General features: G+C 43.1%; 1 protein-coding gene across 1 annotated transcript in view; it reads left to right on the top strand.

The window, feature by feature from the left end:
• The first annotated feature begins 1,418 nt into the window (after positions 1 to 1,418).
• LOC146080738 (collagen alpha-2(VI) chain-like) overlaps positions 1,419 to 26,739 on the top strand; it is a 191,619-nt gene continuing 166,298 nt past the window's right edge. The window contains exons 1-2 of the mRNA XM_083188344.1: positions 1,419 to 1,794; positions 2,650 to 2,695. Coding sequence (XP_083044470.1) covers positions 2,662 to 2,695 — 34 coding nt within the window. The 5' untranslated portion in view covers positions 1,419 to 1,794; positions 2,650 to 2,661. The remainder of the gene's footprint in view (positions 1,795 to 2,649; positions 2,696 to 26,739) is intronic.

Genomic DNA, 26,739 nt, shown 5'->3' with positions numbered 1-26,739 from the left:
GCTTGTGTTCTGCGATCCTCGAAGAAAAAAAGCCATCCTCACTGCACAAATCCCTCGCCAGTGGCATTGAATATCGCCCTTTATCTTAAAGGCGCTATCTTGAAGTACAACTAATGTCTGTTCGATGTTATTGATTTAATATTTTAATCATTTATTGCTTATCTTTCAGTTTTTTTGATTCATGCTTTCATTATGTTTTTTGTTTGCATTAACATAAGTAACTGATTACCACGGGCAATTGTGCTTTTATACTGTGTGATATGATATTTACTACTATGTATTAGTGTAGTGGTCGTCAACCCGTTGCTCGTGAGGTATCAGTAGCTCGCCTGAGCAAAACGGGTGGCTCGACCACTGTTGCCCGCCCACCGCCTGTATGTCCGGCCACCCACCTGCCGACGTCCGCGGCCCTGCTGCTGTGGCCGCCAGGCAGGCAGAGGCGCTGGGGGCAGAGCCAGCAGTTCACACAGCACTGGCCATGCCCTCACACCAACAAAAATTATGCCCTCAAAATTTTGGCGCGCGCATCTATACCTTTCTGTGCCTTTCTACGCAGTCAAAGTTGGGAGGTATGCATTAGGTGTGAGGGGCATTGCAATGTGAGGCATAATGTGTCAGGGGCATTACAGTCTGCAGCATACTATAGTATCAGTATCATAGGCATTGTGGTGTTTGGCATAATGTTTTTTTTTTGTCTTGAGTAGCTCACGCTCAATTAGGGTTGGATACCACTGTATTAGTGCAATGTAGTTGTTTAGGGCCAGATTCTCTAAGCTTCAAAAGTGATAAAATGGAGAGTGATAAACAGACAGCCAGTCAGCTCCTACCTGACATGTCACAGGCTGTGTTTGAAAAATGTCAGTCAGGAGCTGATTGGCTGGCTCTTTATCACTCTCCATTTTATCACTTTTGAAGCTTAGAGAATCTGGCCCTTATTCTGTCATGTCCGTGTATCTGGTCATTGGCAAGCAACAGAGTCTGTGTTGCTGTCTACTTTTGGTGAGGTCTGATGACGTCACCGAATGAACGTGACTGCTGAGAGTGGGAAGTTCTGTGTCCTAAAGGGCTTCTGATAGCTGTGATGGATGTGGTATTTATGTAAGCACTGATTATGCACTGTAAAATTTCAGGAAAACAAAGTTTCCCTTTTGATAAAGCTCTGAGAAAAGAGCATCCTTCCCTATCAGCAGACCCCGCCTCTCAGCAGACCCCGCCTCTCAGCAGACCCCGCCCCCTATTAGGGCTGCTTCCAAAAATTTCCCGGGCTGGTTTTTCAACCCAATCCGCCCCTGATCATCGCTACTATGACCCATAACACCTATGCCTCCTGTCCCTCCCATCACAGTTATCCCTTATCTGCCTGTTCCCCCACTAAACAGACAGTACAATTTAGAGAAGTTCAGACCTGACAGGCAGGCTTCAGGAGCAGGTGTCCGGACTCTGGACACTGCGAAGTTCCTGTAAGTAATTTCTTTCAGCTCATTTTCTGACTGTGGCAGCCTTTATAATCAATCTAAAGCCTCACTGTAATATGCTTTACTGTGAGGATTTGGGTTGATTGTAAAGCCTGCCACAGTCTGTATAAATCAAGTGAAGTGTGGCAGGGACAGAACGGAGGAGAGGGAGATCGTAATGTATGAAGCTGGCCACGCTGCTGTCATAGTGTCACAGACGGCTGCAGGCTGCAGCAGCCAGGCACCACACCTCATCTCAGCACTATGCATACCTTGCTGAGCCCCCAAAACTCAGCCCCCGGCATTCTCCTCCTGCTGCCTCCAGCTCCTGCATTCACAGGTACTGTGCGGTGACACTGCGCCCACATATTGCTGGCTTGGGCTGCTGAGCCTTAGTTACGCCACTGGTTTGGATGATGTCAGGCAGCACAATGATTTATGGCAGTAAATTACTAATAGATGACACCAATGTTGAAGAGAGAGCTCTTGAACAGAAAACACCAATGTTGAAGAGAGAGCTCAAATGTATTATTTATTAACAGCTTGTTAACAGATGTTACCATTGTGGTTTGGATTTTGTGGACTACATTTAGGTTTGTTGTGTATATTTAACATATCCTGCTTTTTTTCACTACCACACATTTCACCTTACTACCTTACCTTCATTTTTACCAATTTTTGATTTACCCCTTTTTTTCTATTTTATTATTTGCATTATGATAATTGAACTTATCTTTACATTTATTTATAATTATTGAACATTTATTGACTAATTGCTTTGGCTCATGTATTAGATTAATTGGAGAATGTTGGTGTCTATTTCCCTGATTTTATTTTGACTAATAGTTTATTTTTTCATATTGTTGTATAGAGACCTGTCCCTGAGTATTCTGTTTCTCTCATCCCTCAAAATAATACATTTTAGTAACAAAATCTGGTTAAAATCTCCATAGAAAACCTAATTAATTTGATAAACCTGAAAGATTTCTATTTTAAATTGTGTTTCTTTATTCCTTTTGTAGTGCTCCAAAAATTCTCACATAAGGTGCTAATAGGCCTGGGCCAGCCTTGCATGCCTGGAGTGCAGTTGCAATTGCAGTATACCACCATTCAATCATGGAACGGCCTCCTAGGTTGTCACAATTTGTTTTCCATATGTGACCGCAATCTTATGTTTTTTTTTTTTTTTTAACAGGAATGCGAAATCATGAGCTACATTGAGGAAATCTGTGGATGTTGTGGTATGTATGGTGCATTTTATTATATTCTATTGCATATATTATTTCTTATATTGTTTATTATATTGCATTATCCATAAACAACTGACAGAGAACTGCTCATTGCTGTGCAATTTTGCAGAGCCCTGCGATCAGGCAGAGTGAAAACCCGCCCTGTGCAAGTCTGTAAATGGCTTGTGAAAATATCACAGATCGTCGTCCAGCTGCAAATCCATGCGCAACTCACTTACCATTGAATGATTTTTCCAGTGTGAGATTGTAATTTAAAAAATCTGAGTTTTGTGTCACTATTTGGCCTCGCAAATAAGTACGAATGCCATACACAAAAATTGGGGATTTCCAACCACGGGCGCAAGTTGAATTTGTAGTCTTATGAATCTTCCTGGATTCTCCTTAGCAGTGTCTCGACCATGTAAGGGAAATTCAGAAGGAAAGGTCGTGGTTACTACTACCCATAATATGGTTTTACTCCAGTAAACATATAAGGTGTTTTTTGTAAATCAAAAAGAAGCGTACCCTACTTACAGTAAGCAGGGCAGCGTAAATACACGTAGCGGTTTCTTTTTTCTTTCTTCTCTTCTTTTTTCCTCTTGTCCTCCTTCTTAATTTTTCTTCCTTTTTTTTTCTGTTTTCTCTCTTTCTGCGGACCACCTCTCACAATATATATCTCGGTATTGTAGAAAAAGTATACAATATATATGGTTAGTGATTTGTTCTCAGTGTGATGGAAAAATTAGAAAGAAACACCCAGTGGTCGAATGAGGTGAAGAAGTGGTGATTGGATCGTACCTTACTCACCAAAGCAGAGGTAAGGTACACATATAAAGGTTTCTTTATCTTGGAGAGGTTCTAATAAACCTAAAGGATGATGGCGTACCCCTACTCACGTCAGTAGAGATCTCTTTACACCCGTAGCGTGTTCTTTAGAGGGGCTTTGACCTTGGCCGGAAAACAGCAATTTTTCTCTCCAGATTGTGTGGTGTGGGTGTGAATACAAAATAATATAATAAAAATATATTAAATCTTGGTGAGTCTCTAAATCATATGTAAAAGCACCCGGTGATCACATGGAATGGAGTGGTGATAATCGGATCGTACCTTACTCACCAAAGAAAAGGGTAAGGTACATATATAAAGGTTTCTTTCATTCAGAGAAATACTATTTCCTCTATAGACCCCAAAGGATAATGGCGTACCCCAACTCACGTCAAGGGAGATTTCTTTATACACGTAGCGTGTTCTTTATATGGGGAGGGGGGCTTAACCTTGGCCCGAAGATGGCAATTTTTCTCTCCGAATGATATAGTGCAGAAAACAATATAATATGAAGAAAATGTTAAATCTGTTCAGTGGGTCTCTATGTCATAAATGTATAGAGATTACTCATATTAGAGAGTGTATAGTGTAACCGAGAGGTACTAGTATCGTACCATAACTCACACGTGATAGTGCAATTAAACTCCTGTAAAGGTATCTTTATCTGGAGGTGAAGTTTTTCCACAGTGAAAGTGCTCCTATTAGATGGTGTAAGATAGGGGGATCCCAACAGAAGATTATTTTGGCGTACCCAAACTCACAGTTATACGGCGTTTTCACCACATATAGCGGTTTCTTTAATCCTGGGCCTGGGGAAGCTTGGTAATTGATATAGGTAATTCCAAACAGGTGGGTCCAAAAAAAAGGGGAGATAGTCTCTTCAAAAAATGTATTTATTTATAAGAACAATGGCAAGAAATATCTTTCATCCCAACAATGAAAGGATATCAATAATAATCCCAGGGGATTTCCACAAACAATCCCAAAAATTTACAAAAAACGTATAAAAATACAAAACATGATAAAAAATCCTAAAAAATTTGTTTTAAAAAATACATACAGAGTCCAGAACGAGGGTATCCAGGGGAATGATGGCTGCTCACCTTCCACAGAAATTTGTCAACGCGTTTCGTTGTCTACACACCTTTTTCAAGACATCTTGAAAGATGTCTTGAAAAAGGTGTGTAGACACCGAAACGCGTTGACAAATTTCTGTGGAAGGTGAGCAGCCATCATTCCCCTGGATACCCTCGTTCTGGACTCTGTATGTATTTTTTTTTTTAAAAAATTTTAGGATTTTTTATCATGTTTTGTATTTTTATACGTTTTTTGTAAATTTTTGGGATTGTTTGTGGAAATCCCCTGGGATTATTATTGATATCCTTTCATTGTTGGGATGAAAGATATTTCTTGCCATTGTTCTTATAAATAAATAAATTTTTTGAAGAGACTATCTCCCCTTTTTTTTGGACCCACCTGTTTGGAATTACCTATATCAATTACCAAGCTTCCCCAGGCCCAGGATTAAAGAAACCGCTATATGTGGTGAAAACGCCGTATAACTGTGAGTTTGGGTACGCCAAAATAATCTTCTGTTGGGATCCCCCTATCTTACACCATCTAATAGGAGCACTTTTACTGTGGAAAAACTTCACCTCCAGATAAAGATACCTTTACAGGAGTTTAATTGCACTATCACGTGTGAGTTATGGTACGATACTAGTACCTCTCGGTTACACTATACACTCTCTAATATGAGTAATCTCTATACATTTATGACATAGAGACCCACTGAACAGATTTAACATTTTCTTCATATTATATTGTTTTCTGCACTATATCATTCGGAGAGAAAAATTGCCATCTTCGGGCCAAGGTTAAGCCCCCCTCCCCATATAAAGAACACGCTACGTGTATAAAGAAATCTCCCTTGACGTGAGTTGGGGTACGCCATTATCCTTTGGGGTCTATAGAGGAAATAGTATTTCTCCGAATGAAAGAAACCTTTATATATGTACCTTACCCTTTTCTTTGGTGAGTAAGGTACGATCCGATTATCACCACTCCATTCCATGTGATCACCGGGTGCTTTTACATATGATTTAGAGACTCACCAAGATTTAATATATTTTTATTATATTATTTTGTATTCACACCCACACCACACAATCTGGAGAGAAAAATTGCTGTTTTCCGGCCAAGGTCAAAGCCCCTCTAAAGAACACGCTACGGGTGTAAAGAGATCTCTACTGACGTGAGTAGGGGTACGCCATCATCCTTTAGGTTTATTAGAACCTCTCCAAGATAAAGAAACCTTTATATGTGTACCTTACCTCTGCTTTGGTGAGTAAGGTACGATCCAATCACCACTTCTTCACCTCATTCGACCACTGGGTGTTTCTTTCTAATTTTTCCATCACACTGAGAACAAATCACTAACCATATATATTGTATACTTTTTCTACCATACCGAGATATATATTGTGAGAGGTGGTCCGCAGAAAGGCCCTTATTCTAATTCGGACGGTACGGCCCGCGTGCGGCCGTACCGCCGATGTTTTTATTCTGCACATGCGCAGAGGTCAATCTGCGCATGTGCAGCCCCCTTCGCCGCAGACGTATTTCGTCCGCCGCAAAGGGGGCGTGTAGGGGCGTGAGGGGCTTCATACCCTCATTTCCCTATGTGTACGCCCCGCGTTTCATGGGCGTTCCCATGCAAACGCGGGGCGTATGCATGGTAATGAGGGTATGACGCAACTCATGGGGGCGGAAAGCTGACGTCGCCGGATGTCAGCTTTCAGCCCCCATACAAGCTAACACACGGACGATTGTCCGTGTGGTCTCAGCTTGCGGGAGCTGCTGGGGCGTGCGGACCTGCCTTCGATGGTCGACGACCATCGAATGCAGGGGGCAGCTCCCACCATGGTGGAGGCGTACGCCTCCACCATTTTCGTGCGGATCGCCAGCCGTCCGTGTACGGACGGCCGTGGCGATCCGTAGTGTGGGCGGGGATTGGTTTGTGCGGCCAGAGCACCGTGTGCGGCTCTGGCCGCACCAACCAGAATAAGGGCCAAAGAGAGAAAACAGAAAAAAAAAAAGGAAGAAAAATTAAGAAGGAGGACAAGAGGAAAAAAGAAGAGAAGAAAGAAAAAAGAAACCGCTACGTGTATTTACGCTGCCCTGCTTACTGTAAGTAGGGTACGCTTCTTTTTGATTTACAAAAAACACCTTATATGTTTACTGGAGTAAAACCATATTATGGGTAGTAGTAACCACGACCTTTCCTTCTGAATTTCCCTTACATGGTCGAGACACTGCTAAGGAGAATCCAGGAAGATTCATAAGACTACAAATTCAACTTGCGCCCGTGGTTGGAAATCCCCAATTTTTGTGTATTGTATCGTTTTTTCGGTTATTGGGTGATAACTGGGGGTCTGTACAGTCCATAGGCAGCATAGCGCCATCACAGGTCATTTTCTATACTTTTCGAGAATTGTAAGTACGAATGCCGTTGGAATTCATATAGCAGCCATCAGCTCGGAATCATCCATAGAGGGGGTATTCAATGTTTTCCATTACTTCCGATCTACTGAAATAAATGGGAAATGGTGGCCTTTTTCATGCAGAAATGATGGAATTTGCATTCTAATTATTCAATGTTTTTGGATCTGCAAATCCACATTTTTTTTGCGGAACTTGACGCTAGTTCACAAAATTAGCGGCCGTTTATGCACATCCAGATTTGGATTTTTAAAAAGCCGAATCTGGAGCTGTGAATCCCGTCCATGTCCCCGAGCAAATAAGGTGGGATTGGATACTCAAGTCAGGGGCAAACGCAGGATTTTCAGAAGGGGGTTTCCAGAGGGGCGGAGCAAAGCACGGAGATGGACACTTAGGTGACCCAGTATATGCCGGGTCAGTTAAAGTATTAAAGATAGACCAAATGTATATAAATAATAATAATAATAAAAAAAAAAAAAATATATATATATATATATATATATATATATATATATATACAGAACAGGAACAGAGTGCGCTAAGAGTGAAAGTACACAACCGGCAGCTAGGATACATTGTAGCTTGCTCCCTGTTACCCAGCATTATTGGATTTTTGATCGTATTGTGTTGCTGGCATCTATAATTGAGTGGGACATTTGAAAATTATACCACATAAACTGACAAGAGCTCTGTCATTTGGTGGAATATCACTGTCTACATTAATTATTAGTGTTCAGTCAATTTGAGACACTGCAAGAAGAGCAACTGCAGCTTTGTTAATCAAGTCGCCTAATGCCCCTGATGAAGTCACGTGGTTGACGAAACGCGTTGGGCCTGCTGTTGTACTGAACCACCACAGATTCTGTCAATTGATTCCAATATATGACTGTTTAAACACTGTATCTTGTATAAGCCGTTTTGTTGGCTTTTATTAAATTTTTATATTGTGAAAAAAGTTGTGTACTTTCACTCTTAGCGCACTCTGTTCCTGTTCTGTATTTCTATTGTTCTGGGTCTCAGCTAATGGGGGACTCTCAGAGTTGCTGCTGTTCTTTACTGGGGCGCGGATTTTTGGGTACCTTTTTCTTCTGTATATATATATATATATATATATATATATATATATATATATATATATATATATATATTCAGTATTGAAGGCGTCGGGATTCTGAACGCCGGGATCCCGACCGCCAGGATTGTAACTGCATCCCATATATATAGACATACATATATATGCACACAGGGGCGTCAACAGCAGTGTAGACCCCTGGGCATAGCAATGTATTGGGGCCCCTACCGATCCTCCAGCGGATGCTTTGCTTTGATGTCACGCGGGTGGAAGGGTGTATTATATCAACCGCTCAGCATGTAGGGCCTGGATCAGTAATTTCCACTAATTACCCCTTTACTGTACAGATGGTGGGAGATGGGGTGGTATAAGGGGGCATTGGGCCGAATGAAGGGGTCCTGATACATAACTTTCAGGGTGGTAGAGGATGTTTTTTTTTTTTTTTATATTTCAAATCTTTATTCCTTTTATACATATAAAGACAAATAAAAAAAGACTTACAACATACAAACTCGTACGTATAGTTACAATTCAGTACATTTTTGTTACATAAACAGGATAAAATACAATTTATATCTCATTGCGCCGTCTTCTTGCTACCCTGGCTCATATTAAGGATACCTCGTCCTGTATGGCAAGCGATGTCGAATCACTCCTAACTTAACTATAGTTATTAACCTTTGTGCTACCCTGGTCCCATCTTGAGAGATTTAAGACAGATTTATATGTTTATTGCTACCTGGGTAGTTATTTAGGTGTTGACCTGGTTGAGGGCTGGATGACCTGGAAACCAGCCAATATTGCTGGTTATTACTGGATCTTTGAAAATTGGTATAGTCCCTGGGTTCAGGTCAAGGTGGTGACCCCTGGATGTGTAATCTAAGTGTACTTAGAGATGGGTGTATTAGTTCAGACAGGATAATATTACCTTACCAACCAGTAATTTCTACAATTTAGTGAAGATAAGTGCGTGTGTACAAAATAAACTTGTAAAGTTTACACTAAAGAAAAGAGATGGCGAGGGAAAGTGTAAGAGAGAATAGTTTATAGTAAGTAACCTCTACACTTCCCATCACGTGTTTTAATACCCCTTACACTTCCCGTCACGTGTTTTTAATACAACAAACAAACAAAGTTAGACCATGTGCAATAACTTTCTACTTGTTATCTCGTGATTCCACTAACAATATCTACTATATAATACTTATAGTGATTGTATCTATCCCGTCCCAACCCCCTCCCCCATTACTATCCTTTATGACTCTATCCTTGTGACATAGCTATATAAATTACATTTGATAATATGTGGAATTGATCCAATTGTGCCATATTAATTTATATTTTATTACTGAATTACGATTTGTGTATATGGATTGCTCCTGTCTGATAATGTAGTTTACTAATACTACCCAGCTATTCAGCTCGGGTGGCGCTTTAGCCATCCAGTTTCTCCCAATTACGACTTTCGCCAACGAAACTAAGTTATTAATGTAGATTTTATCATTACCGCGCGTATTGTCGCCCATTATACCTAATAGGCAGCACTTAATGGATAATATCTCAATATTGAACCCAGTGTCTACTATTACCTTTTTGACTTCTTCCCATAATTTGGCGACCCCCTGGCACTCCCACAACGAATGCAAGAAAGTGCCAGAGGAAACGCCACACCTGGGGCATACTACGGCGGTTCTACCTGGGAATTTACTTAATGTTTTAACTGAGAGGTACGATCTATGAAATATATATAATTGTGTTAACTGAACCCGGAGAGAATTAGTGGCCTTGTTTATAGATTTCATTGCCGTTGACCATTCATCATCACTCAATTCACCAATGTCTTGTACCCATTTTTCCCGAAGGTGTATCAATCCATCTTTAGACACTTCTTTCCCCAAGTGTCTTATATACCCTAGAGACTATTTTTTTTTTATTACTAGACTTTAATATTGTTTTTGTCAGTGCAAATAGCGATAGAAGTGCGTTTGAGGCAGATTAAATTCTGTTTTTAATTGGGTAAATGATTTCAGGCCGGATGTCGTATAGATCTGTTGGAGTTTGGTCACTTCATAAGAGTGCCAAGCTTCAATAATCTGTAAATTGGACACTTCATGGTCAGTGAATTGATCTACAATCCGGTGATCTATATCCATGAAGTCTACACCCAGTATTTGATCTGCCTCTCGCCAAGTTTTTATGGCCTGTATTGTTAGTGGAGGATCTGCGCTACTAAGTTTCCCCTGTATGATTTTTTGTAGTGGGTTAACTCTGGCAATTGAAAGAGAGGTTAATTTATTGGCATATTCCCAACCATACTCCCCCTGAAGTAGCCACAGTCTTAACTGTGCCAGCTGTACTGCCAGATAGTATCGCCTCATGTCCGGCAAACTCAGTCCCCCTTCACCATTGTCCCTCATCAGATTACTTAGGCTTATTTTATATCGGGCTCCATTCCAGATAAATGCAGCTATCATGCTGTTGATTTTACGAAATAGAGGTTTCGGGAGGTAAACAGGTGCATGGTTGAACGCATATAAAAATTTGGGAAGAACCACCATTTTTACCAAATTTATTCTCCCCGTAACTATCAAAGGGAGTTTGGTCCAGGCTTTAATTTTATCCCTTAAAGGGATAAAGGTTGGATATTAAATTGAACGTAATCTCTAGGATCCGAGGATATATTTATGCCGAGATACTTAAAGATTGTAACCCATTTCAATGGCTGGGCGGGTGTTGGGGGCGGTTTTAGGGATGGATTAACTGGAAAGATAATCGATTTTGTCTTATTTATTCTAAATCCGGAGAAATCACCGAAGTTGTCAATCAATCTTAGAACTACCGGAAGGGACTTACTATAGTCCAATAAATAAATTAGGAGATCGTCGGCATAGAGGGAGACGACGTCGTTACTGCCGCCTAATGGAAGACACATGATTGCAGGGTGTTGCCTTAACAAACAGGCCAGTGGTTCTATTGCCAGGGCGAACAAGACAGGGGAGAGGGGACACCCCTGTCTCGTCCCCCGGGCAAGAGCAAAAGCTTGTGAGGTCCATCCATTAACGGAGACTCGAGCCCTCGGACTGGTATACAAAATCTGTACCCATTTGATGAAATTAGGACCCAGCCCGAACGCTCGGAGCACCACCCAAAGGTATGGCCACTCAACCACGTCGAATGCTTTTATGGCATCGAGTGAAACAACAATTGAGTTGCCACACTCCCTGCCAGTGGTCTGTAAATGGGTATAAAGATGACGAATATTTGCAGAGGTATCCTTACCCGGCATAAATCCCGATTGGTTTTGATGGATTAACGTGTGTATATGTTGATTTAATCTATGAGCAAGTATTTTTGCCAATATCTTGGCCTCAACAGAGATCAAAGATATTGGCCTATATGAGTCGAGATCCCAGGCTGGTTTCCCTTCCTTTAGGATCACAACAATTTTAGCCTTGGAAAAGGATGCCGGGACAGTACCCTCCACAAAACAGTTGTTGAGTGTTTCCAAAAGTAAGGGTGCCAAGGAATTTATATATTTCTTATATATTTCAATAGGGATCCCATCTAGGCCCGGGGCTTTCCCACTCGGTGAGTCCCTGATTGCTTTGACAACCTCCATGATCTTTAGAGGGGATTCCAATTCTGTTTTAGCATCACTATGTAGTGCTGGGAGAACGATATTTTCCAAGAACTCCTCGATCTCAACAGAATTATGTTGTAGCTGGGAGGTATAGATCTTGGAGAAATATAACCTAAGTGCTTCCCCAATTTGTAAAGTGGAGCTTACCATTTCCCCCCTTTTCATTTCTGATCGAACTAATTGTTTTAGAGGAAAGTTCTGCACGAGCCAGGAAAGCAATATATTTACCTGACCTGTCTGAATGGCGATACTTCGCTTGCGTTTTTTGGCGCATGATTTTAGCATTTTCTGCTTTCACTACCTCTAGCCATGTGTTCTGGGCTATTTGCCAGGACTGGTAGGCGCTATCGGTGTTGCTGGTCAGGTATTCTGCTTCCCTGACTAGACAGAGGTCTTCCATCTCCTGGATTTTCTCCCTGCTTTTTCTTTTCAATTCAGCTATACATTTCCGTAGTGTGCCCCTCAGGTATGCCTTAAAGGCATCCCATTGTATTGCTGCTGAGGCAGAGCCTTGGTTAAATTCCCAGTATTCCCTCCATTGATCTTCCAAATTCATGCTATTGTTAATGCTATTTAACCAATTCGAGTTGAAGCTCCAGAAGCCGCACCCCCGATCAGTGTCTAGGGAAAGTTCCATATACACAGGAGAATGATCTGAGATACCTCTTGATCTGTATTCAATCCTATGGACTTGGGGGGTGAGACTTCTGGATACCAGTATATAATCAATTCTGGAAAAAGTGGCATATGATGTAGAAAAACAAGAGAACTGGCGAGTGGAGGGGTTTTGTATCCGCCATGGGTCTGCCCATCCAACATTTTGGATGAAATTAGCCAGTCCCCTGTTGCTCCCCGCTATTCCACTATTTCCACTTCTCCACCGATCTAATTGGGGATCCATGGTATTATTTAGGTCACCCATACATATGACTGGGGAGTTGAGAGTATGGGCTGCAAACTCAATAGCTTTTGTCAAGATTTTGTAAGCGAAGGGAGGTAGAATATAAATGGCCAGAATGATATATGGGGAGTCATGAATTAAGCAATCCAGAAATACATAGCAACCCCCTGGGTCGGCCCATATCCTCTTACAGGTGAATGGCAACGTTTTTCTTATCAATAACGATACTCCCCTGGCAGAGGAGGTAAAAGAGGCATGGCAAGAATAACCGACCCATGGCCTTTTCAAGGCCATTAGTTTCCCTCCCACCAAGTGGGTTTCGGTTAGGGCGACTATATCTGGTCCCATGCTCCTTAGTTGATTCATAACAAGGGAGCGTTTGATTTTACAATTCAACCCTCGGACATTCCAGGTCACTACTTTGATCTTCGTCATTTGGTTATGTAACCCTGCCATACCTCTTTCTCGACATTTTTAGGGCAAAGCAACAAGTCGACATGCGCAATGTAACACTGAATATACACATTAGCAATACGTACTGTACACAATCCCACAAAGAAATTCCCTCCCCCCACCCTGTATACCTCCCAGTGCTAGGCATACCTAATCCCATCTCTCCCCCCCCCCCCCAAAGAAGGAAAAAAAAAAGAGTAGCTGAAAAAAAAAAGAAATAAGCCACCAATTTGCCGGGAGCTCCCTGGTAGTGTAATTACAATCAAACTGGAGCCTAGCCGTCTGCCAGCTGCCGTGGCCCGGGGGCATGATTATCAAGCCACTTAGCGGCTTCATGCGGGGTCTGAAAAAATATAGTCTCGCTGTTATATATCACCCGAAGTTTAGACGGGAATACCATTGAGTACTTCAGGTTTTTGTCCCGCAAATGTTTTTTCATTTCCATAAACTTCGCTCTTTCTTTCTGCACCTCCAGTGCAAAGTCTGGGAATACGGATATGTGGACCCCATTATGTTCCAGTTGCCCGTTAGCACGTATTAACCGCAAAATTGTATCTCTGTCCTGGTAATTTAAGATTTTGACTATTAAGGTCCGTGGGGGAGCCCCGGGCGGAAGTGGCCTGGCTGGCACCCTGTGTGCCCGCTCTATTGCAAATTGCTTAGAGAATGCGTCCTGCCCGAACGTTGCATACATCCACTCCTGTATAAACTTAATGGCATCTGATCCTTCCACTTTTTCCGGTATGCCCACGAATCGCAGATTATTTCTTCTTAATCGACCTTCCACATCGAGCATTTTAGCCTTTATTTCAGTTACTTGCTGAGACAGTTTGATCACCTTAGTGGACCATTGATTACTCGCATCTTCAAGCGCTGAGATCCGAGTCTCAGCTACATTAATTCTTTCTGTTGTAATTTTAAGGTCTGATTTGATAGAAGAGATTTCTGCTTGTACCCCCTTTATTTGCTCCGACAGCCGATGTTCGGAGTTATTTATTGCCTCTAGCACTTGCTGGAGTGTTATTTCGGGTGCAGGCGGTGGGCTTTTGCTTTTAGATGAAGTCGAATGTGGGGTTGTAGTGGGGGTTTGTAGGGTGTTCCCACCTTGAGCTCGCGCATACCTCTCTAGGCGGGCTGCAGCCGAGGTGGTACCTGTTTTGCCCATATTTCACGGAAGGACAGGGGTATCTAGTGCTTATTCAATAGGTTAAACCTGGATGTTATTTCAGGAAGGGTTGCCCAGCAAACAATTGTGGTTCACGGAGTGGAATTTTAGCACTCTAAAGTTCACAGTTAGCAGTGCACTATATTCACAGGGCACACAATGGGAGATATGAGCAGATAATAATTAGTAAATTATACTTCACCGGATTTCTGCTTAGGTTCCATGTGGGCTCCCAGTTTTGCCAGAATGTTCAGCGTTGGGACTTCCCTATCCCTGCGGTAAATCCCGCGGGGATGAGCGTCCTGCCAAATCGGGAGCGCAAGGAGGGCCACAGGACAATGGGTATCCACGCTTCACTCCCTATAGGTGCGGCTGCAGTGAGCACCCAGATGTATCTGGTCGCTGTGTCAATGTCCAGAATAGGGAGAGGGGTTGCTGAGGCGTATTCTGACCCATATAGTGGGGGTCGGCAGCTGCTGGTGGCTACGAAATGATTAACACAGGCAGACCCTCTCACTGTCTGCCGTGTAGTCTGCTGTGTTTTGTCCCCACTGAATGTCGGCTTTTGGAGATATCTCCAGGCGCTCCTCACTCCCCGCGAAGTGCCAGGCAAGTATACAGTCAGGAGGGAGGAAGGCAAAGGGAGATGGAGGACGCTCCCGCGGCTCCTTACTCAGCGTTAACACGCTGTACTTCAGTCAGCATCTCCCTTAGCCGGGAAGGAGAGGAGACGGCAATAGCGAGACTTCACCGTCTGCACAGCCACGCTGTGCTCCGGGCTGCTGGAGGGAGGGGAAGAAGCGACGGCGGATGGAGGGCGCTCCCACAGCACTACACCCAGCGCAGGCACGCTGTGCTCCCGGTGGCGTCTCCCCCAGCCAGAAGGGAGAAGAGAAGGCAGACCCACTGCAGTCCACGCGGCGTTTCCCTGCGCCGTCTGTGACCCGGTCAGCAGGTATTACGGGTAGCAGGGTGAGGGAGGTTTCCACCGCTGAAGCACGTTAGTTTGCCGGGAAAGAGCTAGCTAGGCAGGCGGCTATTTTTACGGATGTCCATATACCAGGGAGCTCATTCCACCAACACCCTCACTCCCGCACCGCCGTGGCCACGCCCCGTGGTAGAGGATGTTTAATATGTAGAGGAGGGTTGTATAGTGGAGTGGGCTTATTATTCATAATTTTCTGGTGGGAGGACAGCTTGCTTGACTGCAGATATCTCCAGTTCCCGGAATTAAAAACTAAAGAATCCCACCTATCAAATGGTATTGGGGACTAGGGGATCCGAGTTCAGGAGGCAGAGCAATCTGCCAATGAGTATATAAAACTACATACCAGGTGTGTGGAGCTGGAGCAGTAATCAGCTGCTCGAAGGCTGATATCTCTGGATCTGGGATAAGTAGAGACAAGCTACTAGTGTCCATCAAAGGGGGAGAGTCCCAGCTTTTGGAATTTATCCTCAGAAAAACTCTAAGTCAGAGAGAACCTGAAATATCTGACTGGGAAGAGCAATTAACAGGCTTGGATGGGGACAACTGTTTTGAAGTCAGATATCTCCGGGTTCCCAAGGGCTGGTTTTTAAAATTCTTGTACCTATGGAAAGAGGGGACCCTCAGCTTTCAGCCTAGGGCCCTTAGACTCCTGGGGGGTTCTGGGTACTCAGAACCCCCCCCTGCGTGCGCTACTGACTCAAGTCCAGTTATTTCCAATGATCGGAAATAACAGGAAACATTATAGCACACACAAACACCTGATTTGAAAGAGATTTGTTTACTTTTGTAAATTAAAGTATAACATTACATACACTACAATTCAAAAGTTTGGGGTCACTTTGAAATTTCGGTACTTGTTTCCTAGCACGGCCACAATCGTATGGATCGTGTACCTTTAAGTTAAGGTACACGATCCATACGATGGACCCGATTTCCTTTGAAATCAGGTCCATTTTGCCGGCTAGGAGACAATATCGGGGGCATCGCGTCGGTCGGGACCATTAACATTGGTCCCGACGCGACCGACGCAATGCCCCCGATATTTCCATAGGCTTCAATGTTAAAAAATATTTTAACATTGAAATCTTGTCGGGAAGGGTAAAATATCGGGGGCATCGCGTCGGTCGGGACCATTAACATTGGTCCCGACGCGATGCCCCCGATTTTTCCATAGGCTTCAATGTTAAAATATTTTTTAACATTGAAATCGTGAAAAAATGTGAAAAATGTGAAATGGGCCAATATGACCCATTTCACATTATAGATGTCCCCGTCGTCACCCCATGTCCCCGTCGTCACCCCACGATAGACGCCAACCCGAAGTGTGGCGAGCGCAGCGAGCCCGCGAGGGGCGGCGGTGCGCGTCCTCCGACCTTTTCATTCCCCTACTATCCACGTCGGCGTGGAGTTGAGAATAGAATAGTGTGGCGAGCGCAGCGAGCCACCGAGCCCGAAGCGTGGCGAGCGCAGCGAGCCCCGCGAGGGGACATGTATAACTTCACAGGTATACGCGTCCCCTCGCGGGGCTCGCTGCGCTCGCCACGCTTCGGGCTCGGTGGCTCGCTGCGCTCGCCACACTATTCTATTCTCAACTCCACGCCGACGTGGATAGTAGAGGAATGAAAAGGTCGGAGGACGCGCACCGCCGCCCCTCGCGGGCTCGCTGCGCTCGCCACGCTTCGGGATGGCGTCTATCGTGGGTGGGGTGTACGCCGTGACATTTGGGGGGGTTGGGAATATTTTACATTGAATCCAATGTAAAATCGGGTCCCAGGGACACGATTTACATTTCATTAAAAAAAAAATCGGGTCCAAAATCGGTCGGTCGCGTCGATCGCATCGCATGCGACCAAATCGCATGCGATGCGATCGACCCGATTTTTCCGACACGACCACCCCGATGTAAATCGGTGTGGCCGTGCTAGGAAACAAGTACCGAAATTTCCTTAATTTTGAAAGAAAAGTACTGTTTTTTTTCAACAATGATAACATTAAGTTAATCAGAAATACACTCTATCAAATGTTGAGGTGGTAAAAAATAATACTATCTGCAAAGATCTATTTTTTTACTGGAATATCTACATAAGTCTCCAGCAACTTTCTGGCATCTCCAGCAACTTTCACTCCCGTGTTCTAATTGTACATTATATTTGCTAATCACGTAAGAAGTCTAAAGGATGATTAGAAAACTTGAAAACCCTTGTGCAATTATATTAGTACAGCTGAAACAGGTTTGCTCATTATATAAGCTAAAAACTGTCCTTCCTTTGAGCTAGTTGAGTATCTGGAGCATCACATTTGTGGGTTCGATTATACTCTCAAAATGGCCAGAAAAAGAGAACCTTCATGTGAAACTCGACAGTCTATTCATATTCATTGAACTGAAAGCTATTCCATGTGAGAAATTGACAAGAATCTGAACATTTCCTACAATGGCTCCCTTCATAGAACAGCACTAACAGGCTCTAACCAGAGTAGAAAGAGAAGTAGGAAGCCCTGGTGCACAACTGAGCAAGAAGACAAGTACATTAGAGTCTCTAGTTTGAGAAATAGATGCCTCACTGGTCCTTGACTGGCAGCGTCATTAAATGGTGTCCGCAAAACACCAGTGTCAACATCTACAGTGAAGAGGCGACTCCGGGATGTAGAGTGGCAAAGACTGGCCAATAAAATGAAAAGATTAATATGGGCAAAAGAACACAGACATTGGACAGAGGAAGCTTGGATAAAAGTGTTATAGACAGACAAATCAAAGTTTGAGGTGTTTGGATCATACAGAAGAACATTGGTCTGGGGCTGGTTTGATGCTGGTAAAGTGGGAGATTTTACAAGGTAAAAGGGATTTTGAATAAGGAAGGCGGTACCTGTGTAGTTTCACGGCGCCAGCATGGCGCCGTGCGTCTGAGTCCCCTTGCGGGGCTCGCTTCGCTCGCCCGCGCTGCGCTCGCCACGCTATCTAAAATCAACTCCATGCCAACATGGATAGTGGGGGTATGAACTATCCATGTTGGCATGGAGTTAAGTTAGTTTATTTTAGATAGTTTGCCGAGCGTACAAACCGGAAGTAGCACGGCGCCATGAAACTACACAAGTACCGGAAGGCTATCACTCCATTTTGCAACGCCATGCCATACCCTGTGGACAGCACTTGATTGGAGCCAATTTCCCCCTCCAACAGGACAATGACCCAAAACACACCTCCAAATTATGCAAGAACTATTTAGGGAAGAAGCAGGCAGCTGGTATTCTGTCTATAATATAGTGGCCAGTGCAATCCGCAGATCTCAACCCCACTGAGCTGTTGTGGGAGCAACTTGATCGTATGGTACGCTAGAAGTGCCCATCAAGCCAATCCAATTTGTGGGAGGTGCTTCAGGAAGCATGGGGTGAAATTTCTTCAGATCACCTCAATAAATTAACAACTTGAATGCCAAAGTCTGCAGTGCTGTAATTGCTACAGTATCTTTAAAGAATGCTATTTTTGCAGCAAAGTGTGAAGGACAAAGTTATTATTTAAAATAAAAAATCATTGTTTCGAACCTTGCCAATGTAGATGTACATATAGATGTTCTATCATTTTGCAACTCATTTGATAAATAAAAGTCAGTTTTCATGTAAAACACAAAATTGTCTGGGTGATCCCAAACTTTTGAAAGGTAATCATCCTACTAGTAGGATGATTAAGACTGTCTACGTCTATCTTTTTAGCCCCGATAATTCACCGCTCACAAAAGATGGGGGTTTTAACTTTTTTTTTCTCCCTATTCAATTATGTTGTGCTGTTTTTCCTGCAAAAATACTGTACATAAGGTTTGGTACCAGTGATGTCACAGACCGGGTTTGAGGGGTGCAGGCTGTACCCAGGTTTCATCCTCGTATGGGGTGACACCAAAGTATCGGCTCTTCTACAGGGACAGGTGCTCAGGCATACTCTGGAAGGCTTTAAATCAGTTCCTAATTGGAAATATACAGTACTGTACATAGAAAATTATTTTGGTTTTCAAGAGAACTTCTCAAACTTTAAATCCAATTGCTAATTATTTTACAGCTGCCTTCGGGTGGAGAAACTAGCATATAGGGGGAAATTTAGTAGGATGAGAGATTTAGACAGTGAGAGATTTGGTAAGAAATCTCCATTTTGATTTTGAAGTGTAAATGATTGCCTCTTTAAAAAATCTGGAGATTTCTTACCAAATCTCTCACTTTCTGAATTTCGAATCCTTTTAGATTTCACCCATAATATTTCTAATCCATGATTTTAATATTTCAAATACTGTAGTATTAATATAACCAAGGTGAGTATGGTGGTCAAGTGGCGCAAATTCAGAAGCTGCCGGTTTTAGTTTTTATGGGTCTCTCATAAACCCTTCACCATCACCATAGAACAAATATTTAAAACATAACCTCTCAGGCGCTCCTTCCTAGGATATTACAAGTTTTTCTCCCGTAAATGAATTGCATGGAAAGAAGAGAGAATAAAAAATGCAATAATGAAGCAAGTTTTTTTCAACACTCTCCCTCCCTCTTTAATTAACAATTTAAATGTGATACAATTATTAAAAACAATTCCATAAAATACTTTCATAAATGCATAAAGTGCTGTGTGCATTCACGGATGTTATCCAGGCAGGACATGGGCAGATAATTACCAAATCTGTTGGGAACTGGTGATCAATCAGTTCCGATAAGAGCATTCAACACACTTCACCAGTGGTGTTGTCACTGAGCCCCTTCTGGCAAACACCGCTCCCAGGGTCCTTCGTCCTCCGTCCGTCACCAGCACAAATACCACAGGTCTGCCAAAACTTCACCAACACGTTTCGTCCTGTATATAGGACTTTTTCAAGGTGTAATGACATAAGGCAATGATCCTGTTTTTATACCCTAACTCTGTATGCCAGCTGGACCCTAATCAGCGATTTCCTACAAGTCCCATGGTCCTTTGCCGGCATACAGACTTCCGGCTCACATGTTGAATGCACACAGCACTTTATGCATTTATGAAAGTATTTTATGGAATTGTTTTTAATCATTGTATCACATTTAAATTGTTCATTAAAGGGGGAGGGAGAGTGTTGAAAAAAAACTTGCTTCACTATTGCATTTTTTATTCTCTCTTCTTTCCATGCAATTCATTTACGGGAGAAAAACCTGTAATATCCTAGGAAGGAGCGCCTGAGAGGTTATGTTTTAAATATTTGTTCTATACTGTAGTATTAATAAATATTTGGACAATGAAAAAGTTAAACTCAATACTTTGTAATATTACCTCGGTTGGCGAGATCTTCTCTAGATAAATCATGTTTGGGACTGTCACCTGGCAACACAGACTTTCAACTTCCTCATGGGCAGTGGTACATACATGTGGGCAGCAGCATATACATGCGGGCATTATACACACGGGCAGTGTTATATACATGTGGGCATTATACACATGGGCAGTGGTATATACATACGGGCATTATACACACATGCAGTGGTATATACATGTGGGCATTAATACACAGGTGCAGCAGTATATACATGTGGGCATACACATAACAGTTCTGCCCACCACTGCAGAGACACCACAGGGTGTCTCTGCAATGCAGAGCACTGTGAAGGTGATATGGATGACAGATACATCCAGGGGTTATCATTTATTCATTAAGAGTAACAGTGTGAACTAAGGGGGGTGTCACCTCCAAACAGGATTATGTGATTATGCAGCCCTGGGGAGGGGAGGTCAGCATGAGTGAGGCTGCCAGGCACTGGGCGGTTAGATGAAAGTAGCAGGGCGAGAGGCTGCCAAGGCCAGTGATGTGCCAGGAGCAGCAGGGAAAAGAGCCCCCCTGGCCTAGCATGCGACTTCCCCCGTCCATCTGAGGTGGCCCTTAACACAGTCCCCCATTTACCTGTTAAATTTGTTGTTAGGTAGGAGCTCTGGCTGCCGCCGAACAGCATGACGGCTGCTGCTGCTGGGTGCCTCTCGTTATGCTCCCACCCATGCAGTGCATGGTGGGCGCGTCACACCATTCGCAAGAACTTACTCTCCCCACAGCGTTACCTCCTCAGAACTCCCCCCTTGTCTCCCAGGCAAATGGGTGGGAGGGCCAGCGCTTCACCTCCTCAGAACTCCCCCTTTTCTCCCAGGCGGGAGGGCGGGTTGGCGCGTCACCTCCTCAAAACTCCCCCTTGTCTCCCAGGCTCAGGGCAAACTGGCTACGGGGGGCCATTTACAGCCTGCGGGCCAGAGGTTCCCCACCGCTGGCATACACAGATGCTCATTTGCTTCCGATACCATGTTCAGACATACAGTAGGGGTCTTAAAAGTTTTGATCGTTCAACCAATGGTAGTCTAAAGACACACCAGGCAGTATAACATCTATGGATACTGAAAGTGGGCCCCACATTCCTTGCACATTCATTTGTGCAACAAGGACTTAAAGTCGCAGATGGACAACAACCAAGAGATGCAGTCATGACTGAATGTGTGCATCCCTGAATCAGGCCAACACATACCCCAGACAGACAACATAAGGAGCGAGAATCAAATCACTTTAATAATTGATGATATCACTTCTGAATTCTCAAATATGAGTATGTTATATACACAAATTGTGAAAGTTCAGTGTAGATTGACCTAAACTAAAGAAAAAAATCCTAGGTAAGCATGCTAGGCTTTATACTTTACCAAAATTAACTTCATATACAGGCCAGATTTAAGGGGTACATTTTCTAAAATGAGAGTTCTATTTAAGACTGGATGTTTCCCATAGCAACCAATCAGATTCTATCTATTATCTTCTAGAACAGTGGTGGCCAAACCTGTCCTCAAGATCTACCAACGGTGCATATTTTCAAGGCAACCTGTGGATCTATAGTAGGAATGAATGCAGTATGTTTAAAATGTGACAGTTAGTAATGACTACAGCTGTGCACCAGCTAGGTGATCTGGAAAACGTGAACCGTTGGTAGATCTCGAGGACCGGTTTGGCCACCCCTGTTCTAGAAGGTACAAAATAATAAAGAAGTAGAATCTTATTGGTTGCTATGGGCAACATCACATCTACAAAAGAACTTCCATCGTAGGGCCTAATTCAAGCTGTAGAGCCTAGGCTACAGAAATCAATCAATGGTTGGTGACCATCCGCTGGCTCCATACAGCCGCAGGCAAGGGGATGTGTACACTTGGAGCACTCTGAAAGAGTGTGTCCATTACCGATTCTTCAGTGGTCGTCTCTGGGCCCTTGTCTGCACAGAGGGATAAGTACCGCCATTGTTGGTGATTAATAAACAAAAACAATTTCTTAACGTTTAAGGATTTATTTGTAACACTTAAATTGCATGAAATCTCATTTTAAATAACCAGATTATAGGCTTTGCATTATTTTGCATCAATAGGTTACAGTTTGTCACTTGTTCTCAAATATCACAATGTCATAGATTACATGTAATGAAGGTCACGTACTAGGCCACGAGTATTTTTATATATAATTAATCTCAGTAATAACTATAAAGAAAAACAAGAAAGAGAATCTGCTACAATAGTAATAATGATTTCCTCTACTAAGAGGTACAGTATAAGAAAAAGAGGTACAGTATAAGAAAAAGATGCAACGCCTAGTTGACTAGTAGGATGTGTCTGTCTTCTACTTGACTATACAAGATATGAAAGAAGAAGGTGTGTAAACCACCTCAAACCTCTTCAGGTATTAATCAGTTATCCTATATCAAGTAACCTGATATTGACTACTGGGACGTCAAGAAGAATATAAGGAAAATTATTAACAATCCTACAACCACAGTCCCGAACCACAATCAACAAGTAAGATAAACTTCAGGCCAGTGAGCGACATACAATGCTGTTTAACAAATGATGATACCAGTGGTCAGGGAACTTGGTCCTCATTACCCCACGCAGTGCATGTTTTGCAGGTCTCCTCACAGAATCACAAGTGAAATAATTAACTCCACCTGCAGACCTTATAAAATGTGTCTGTGAGTAATTAGTACAACTGTGCACCTGCTGGGTTACCAGCAAAACATGCACTGTGTGGGGTAATGAGGACCGAGTTCCCTGACCACTGGATTATACAGTACATTGGTTCACTTATTCCAATCACTGAGATTTTCTACCAAACTATTTGTATCACACTTGATAATCGTGTATATGATGCTCAATGTCAGTTACTAGGTTGCTACATACTTGAGTACTCAAGTGCTATAGTCCTGTGCACAGGCTTTTAGCAGTTAGAGATCCTGAATCCCAAAATGGCGTCGGTAGGTCAACATGCACGTGACTGACATTATTAAGTATTGATAAAGCAAGTTGTGTCCTAGGTTGTAGCAATATGGCAGCTACTCTACGGAGGGGATTAAAGTTGAGAAAACTGTTCAGTGTCCTAGGTTATAACATTAACCTGTCTGATGATCACTCATTCTGTGAGAGAAAGGAAAGGGGCCTTCTTCTGGCAAGCACAATTTTAGTGAAGGGATCCCCTTTCTGATTAGGAGTACATGCATTTCAATGTTAAGCCTCAGAGGTTGGATAGGGAGAGCTGTCTCTTTAAATGTGGGGAAATCATGGCGGTAATCCCAGAGGCCTCTATTTCCATTTCCATTGCCGGCTCCTGCCAGTCACTGCTCTACTCACAGGCTGCTTTCTCCTCCCTGCACACTAGTGTGGGCGCAGCCGTGTTGCCACACTCAGCCGCCAGAGTTCTACTAGGCTGCAGCACAAGTGTCCACTCTGTCTGTCTCTGCCTGTGGCACGCTGTCAGCGTGTGGTAGGGCCACTTCTGCACCCCGCTATTCCTCAGCCGCAGCTGATCTCTCTCGGCACAGAGAAACGGGGGGGTTTTGGTCAGTCGCACAAGACTTACATATGGGTGGACCCCTGAGGTGGTATTTAATATGTTTACAAACTGTATAGACAGGGGTGTGCTACCACTGGACACTGTAATTGAGAGCATAAAGAGAGGAAAGAGTGTCCTATTATGGGTGCACCAAACAAAAGATAAAATATAACCTTTATTAGTATTTTCTAAAAGGCTGCAAAAGTGTTAAAAAAACATGAAACATACAAAGGTGGGGTAACACACTTTAAAACAAAGGTGGCAGGCAGGTGTTGCTGAAATTGATCTGTTATAATGTGTGATGATTGTACAGTGTGTGGCTACCCAATTCTGTGCGGTGGATCTACAATCAGTAGAATCTCTACCTGCTAACAGAGCTAAGTACTGGGTGCCAAGAGGAACTGGGTCAACAGACCTCTAGTTGCTCTCATATGCTCAAAACCTCACAATAATTGTACTGCCACTGACACGCGAATATGAGGTGCTGTGTATAGTAGATCAGTGTCACCTCTAAGCTGTATCAGGTCTAACTTTTGAGGGGTGTCTACTCTGTAAAATTTCAGAGAGACCACAACCCCGGAGGACCGTAAGGCAGTAGCTAAATATAAACAGCTATTCGTGCAATCACTGGGGTAGAGTGTATCCCTGTCAAAAGATCAGGGGGACTGTATCCACCAGCGATTGCCCCCAGATGTGGGGTATCAGTGAATGAGAGAGCCCCAAACATGGGGTGATCTCGCTGCAGCACATGTGTGAGTTAGAGCCCTTACAAGGGCTTCCAAGACATCACACTCAGGTACATATAATCAAAATGCAATGTAAAGAAAACAACAAATCAGCAGCACTACTGCCTGTGCACCGCTAGCAGGCACGCGCTTCGCAGTAAAGCTTCTTCAGGGCCAACCTGCCTGAATAACTGTAAGGGTTTAAATACCCCAAACTCTAATTCTGCATCCAATCACGGCTCCGATCGCAAACCGTGCCTCTGGCGCATGTATATTGCATCAGCCAATCGCAGAAGAGTAAGGGTGCATCATAGGGGCATGTCATCAAATTCCGCGGGACATGTCATCACGTCCCTGGTGCTGTAGTACGCCACGCTTGCATAGCGGATGATATGGTAACCTTCTGTCAACATGTGGTGTGCTCCCTATTGGTGCTGCGAGGGGGGCGCGTCCCCACGGCGTATCCTCGCGTCTTTTGGACACTTGATCGCATGTCTGGGGCATAGTGACACCCTGATCGCGTCACGGTTGTTATGGTTACATTGTTGTTGCGGACGCATCTCGATCATGGACCCGGAAGATTCGCTAACAGTACTATGTTGAAGTTTGAAACTATGGGGAATGCAGTAATGTGTTAGGTGACGGTGAGTGAGTCCAATGCATAGGTTCACTCCGTGGCTTAAGACTGCTGACAAGATCCTCCTAGTATATGTATTAGTTTTTTATCAGCACAGATACCCGTGCCTGGCTCTCACTGTTATTCTTGTTGTCATGGCGATAGAGCTGATCAGGTAAGTTTGCCGTAATTGAATGAGGAAAGAGATACTCTGCAACAAATAAACATACAAATAAGGACGTGTCATATACTCATCTCTCTGGCTTAACTGAATTTTATATAAAATTAGCAGGATTTCATAGCGTGAATAAAAATTGTGCATAAGATGTGTGTGTCACTTAATTGTAATAGTGTTAACACATTGAGTGCGTGAAAGATCATAAAGAAAAGTATAGTGTTGATGATCACTATATAGTGATTTACTGGTAAATACCAGAAGAATAAAGTGTGTGTGGTGTATAAGTAATAACTGACATCATAAAGATGATGAGAATGAATAAAGTGGAAAGTGTATATGTTCTCAGAAAAATAAATAATGAGTGCCACTACAAATAACACACTGAAAACTCAAACGTGTAGAACTGTAAAAGAATATTTGCATGATGAAATCCCTCTTGTCAGGATGAAGTCACATGGGTTCAAGTCAATCATAGCATGTATAGCATGTAAAAATAATATATGTTGCCTAGAAAGAATGCATGAGGCAAAAGGGCACCAATAAAGAGATAACCATGTTGACTGAAGATAATTGTGTTTTGATGAGTCGCTTGCATAAGGACTCGGAAGGGTGAAAACGAGGGAGAGGGGAGATTTTATTATTATAAAAAAGCAGAGTAACTGTTCTCTTCATTGAGGCCCCTAGGTGTCATGGTGTCCATCATGAAGATTAATCGTGTTTCCTGTTTCAACAGTTCTGCATCCATGTCACCTCTTCTGATCCCTATGTCGACTTGGAACATGCCGTATGCCCGTAGGCCTGTCGGCCTGCTCTGGTGGTACCTAAAAAAGTGTAGAGCAACTGGGGTTAGGACCTTCATTGCTTTCTTGTCCTTTTCTGCGTTTCTGATACTTGATATGTGCTTCAAGATCCTGGTTTTAAGAGGCCTTTTGGTTTTCCCAATGTAGTTTTTCTGACATGGGCATTCTAGATTGTAGACCACTCCTATGGTATTGCAATTGATGTAATTTCTGATCTTATATCTGTGGCCAAACTTGTCAGTATAATCTTGTTTTTGAATCATGACTGCACATGCCTTGCAAGACCCACATTTGAAGGAACCGTTTTTTTTTGCCGGATGGGTTTTTTCACTTTGTCAAGGTGGCTCTGAACCAG

Source organism: Crinia signifera, chromosome 5 (genome assembly GCF_055691185.1).
Source record: "Crinia signifera chromosome 5, ASM5569118v1, whole genome shotgun sequence".
NCBI classification, from domain to species: domain Eukaryota; kingdom Metazoa; phylum Chordata; class Amphibia; order Anura; family Myobatrachidae; genus Crinia; species Crinia signifera.
This window is presented reverse-complemented; position numbering and strand designations above follow the sequence as displayed.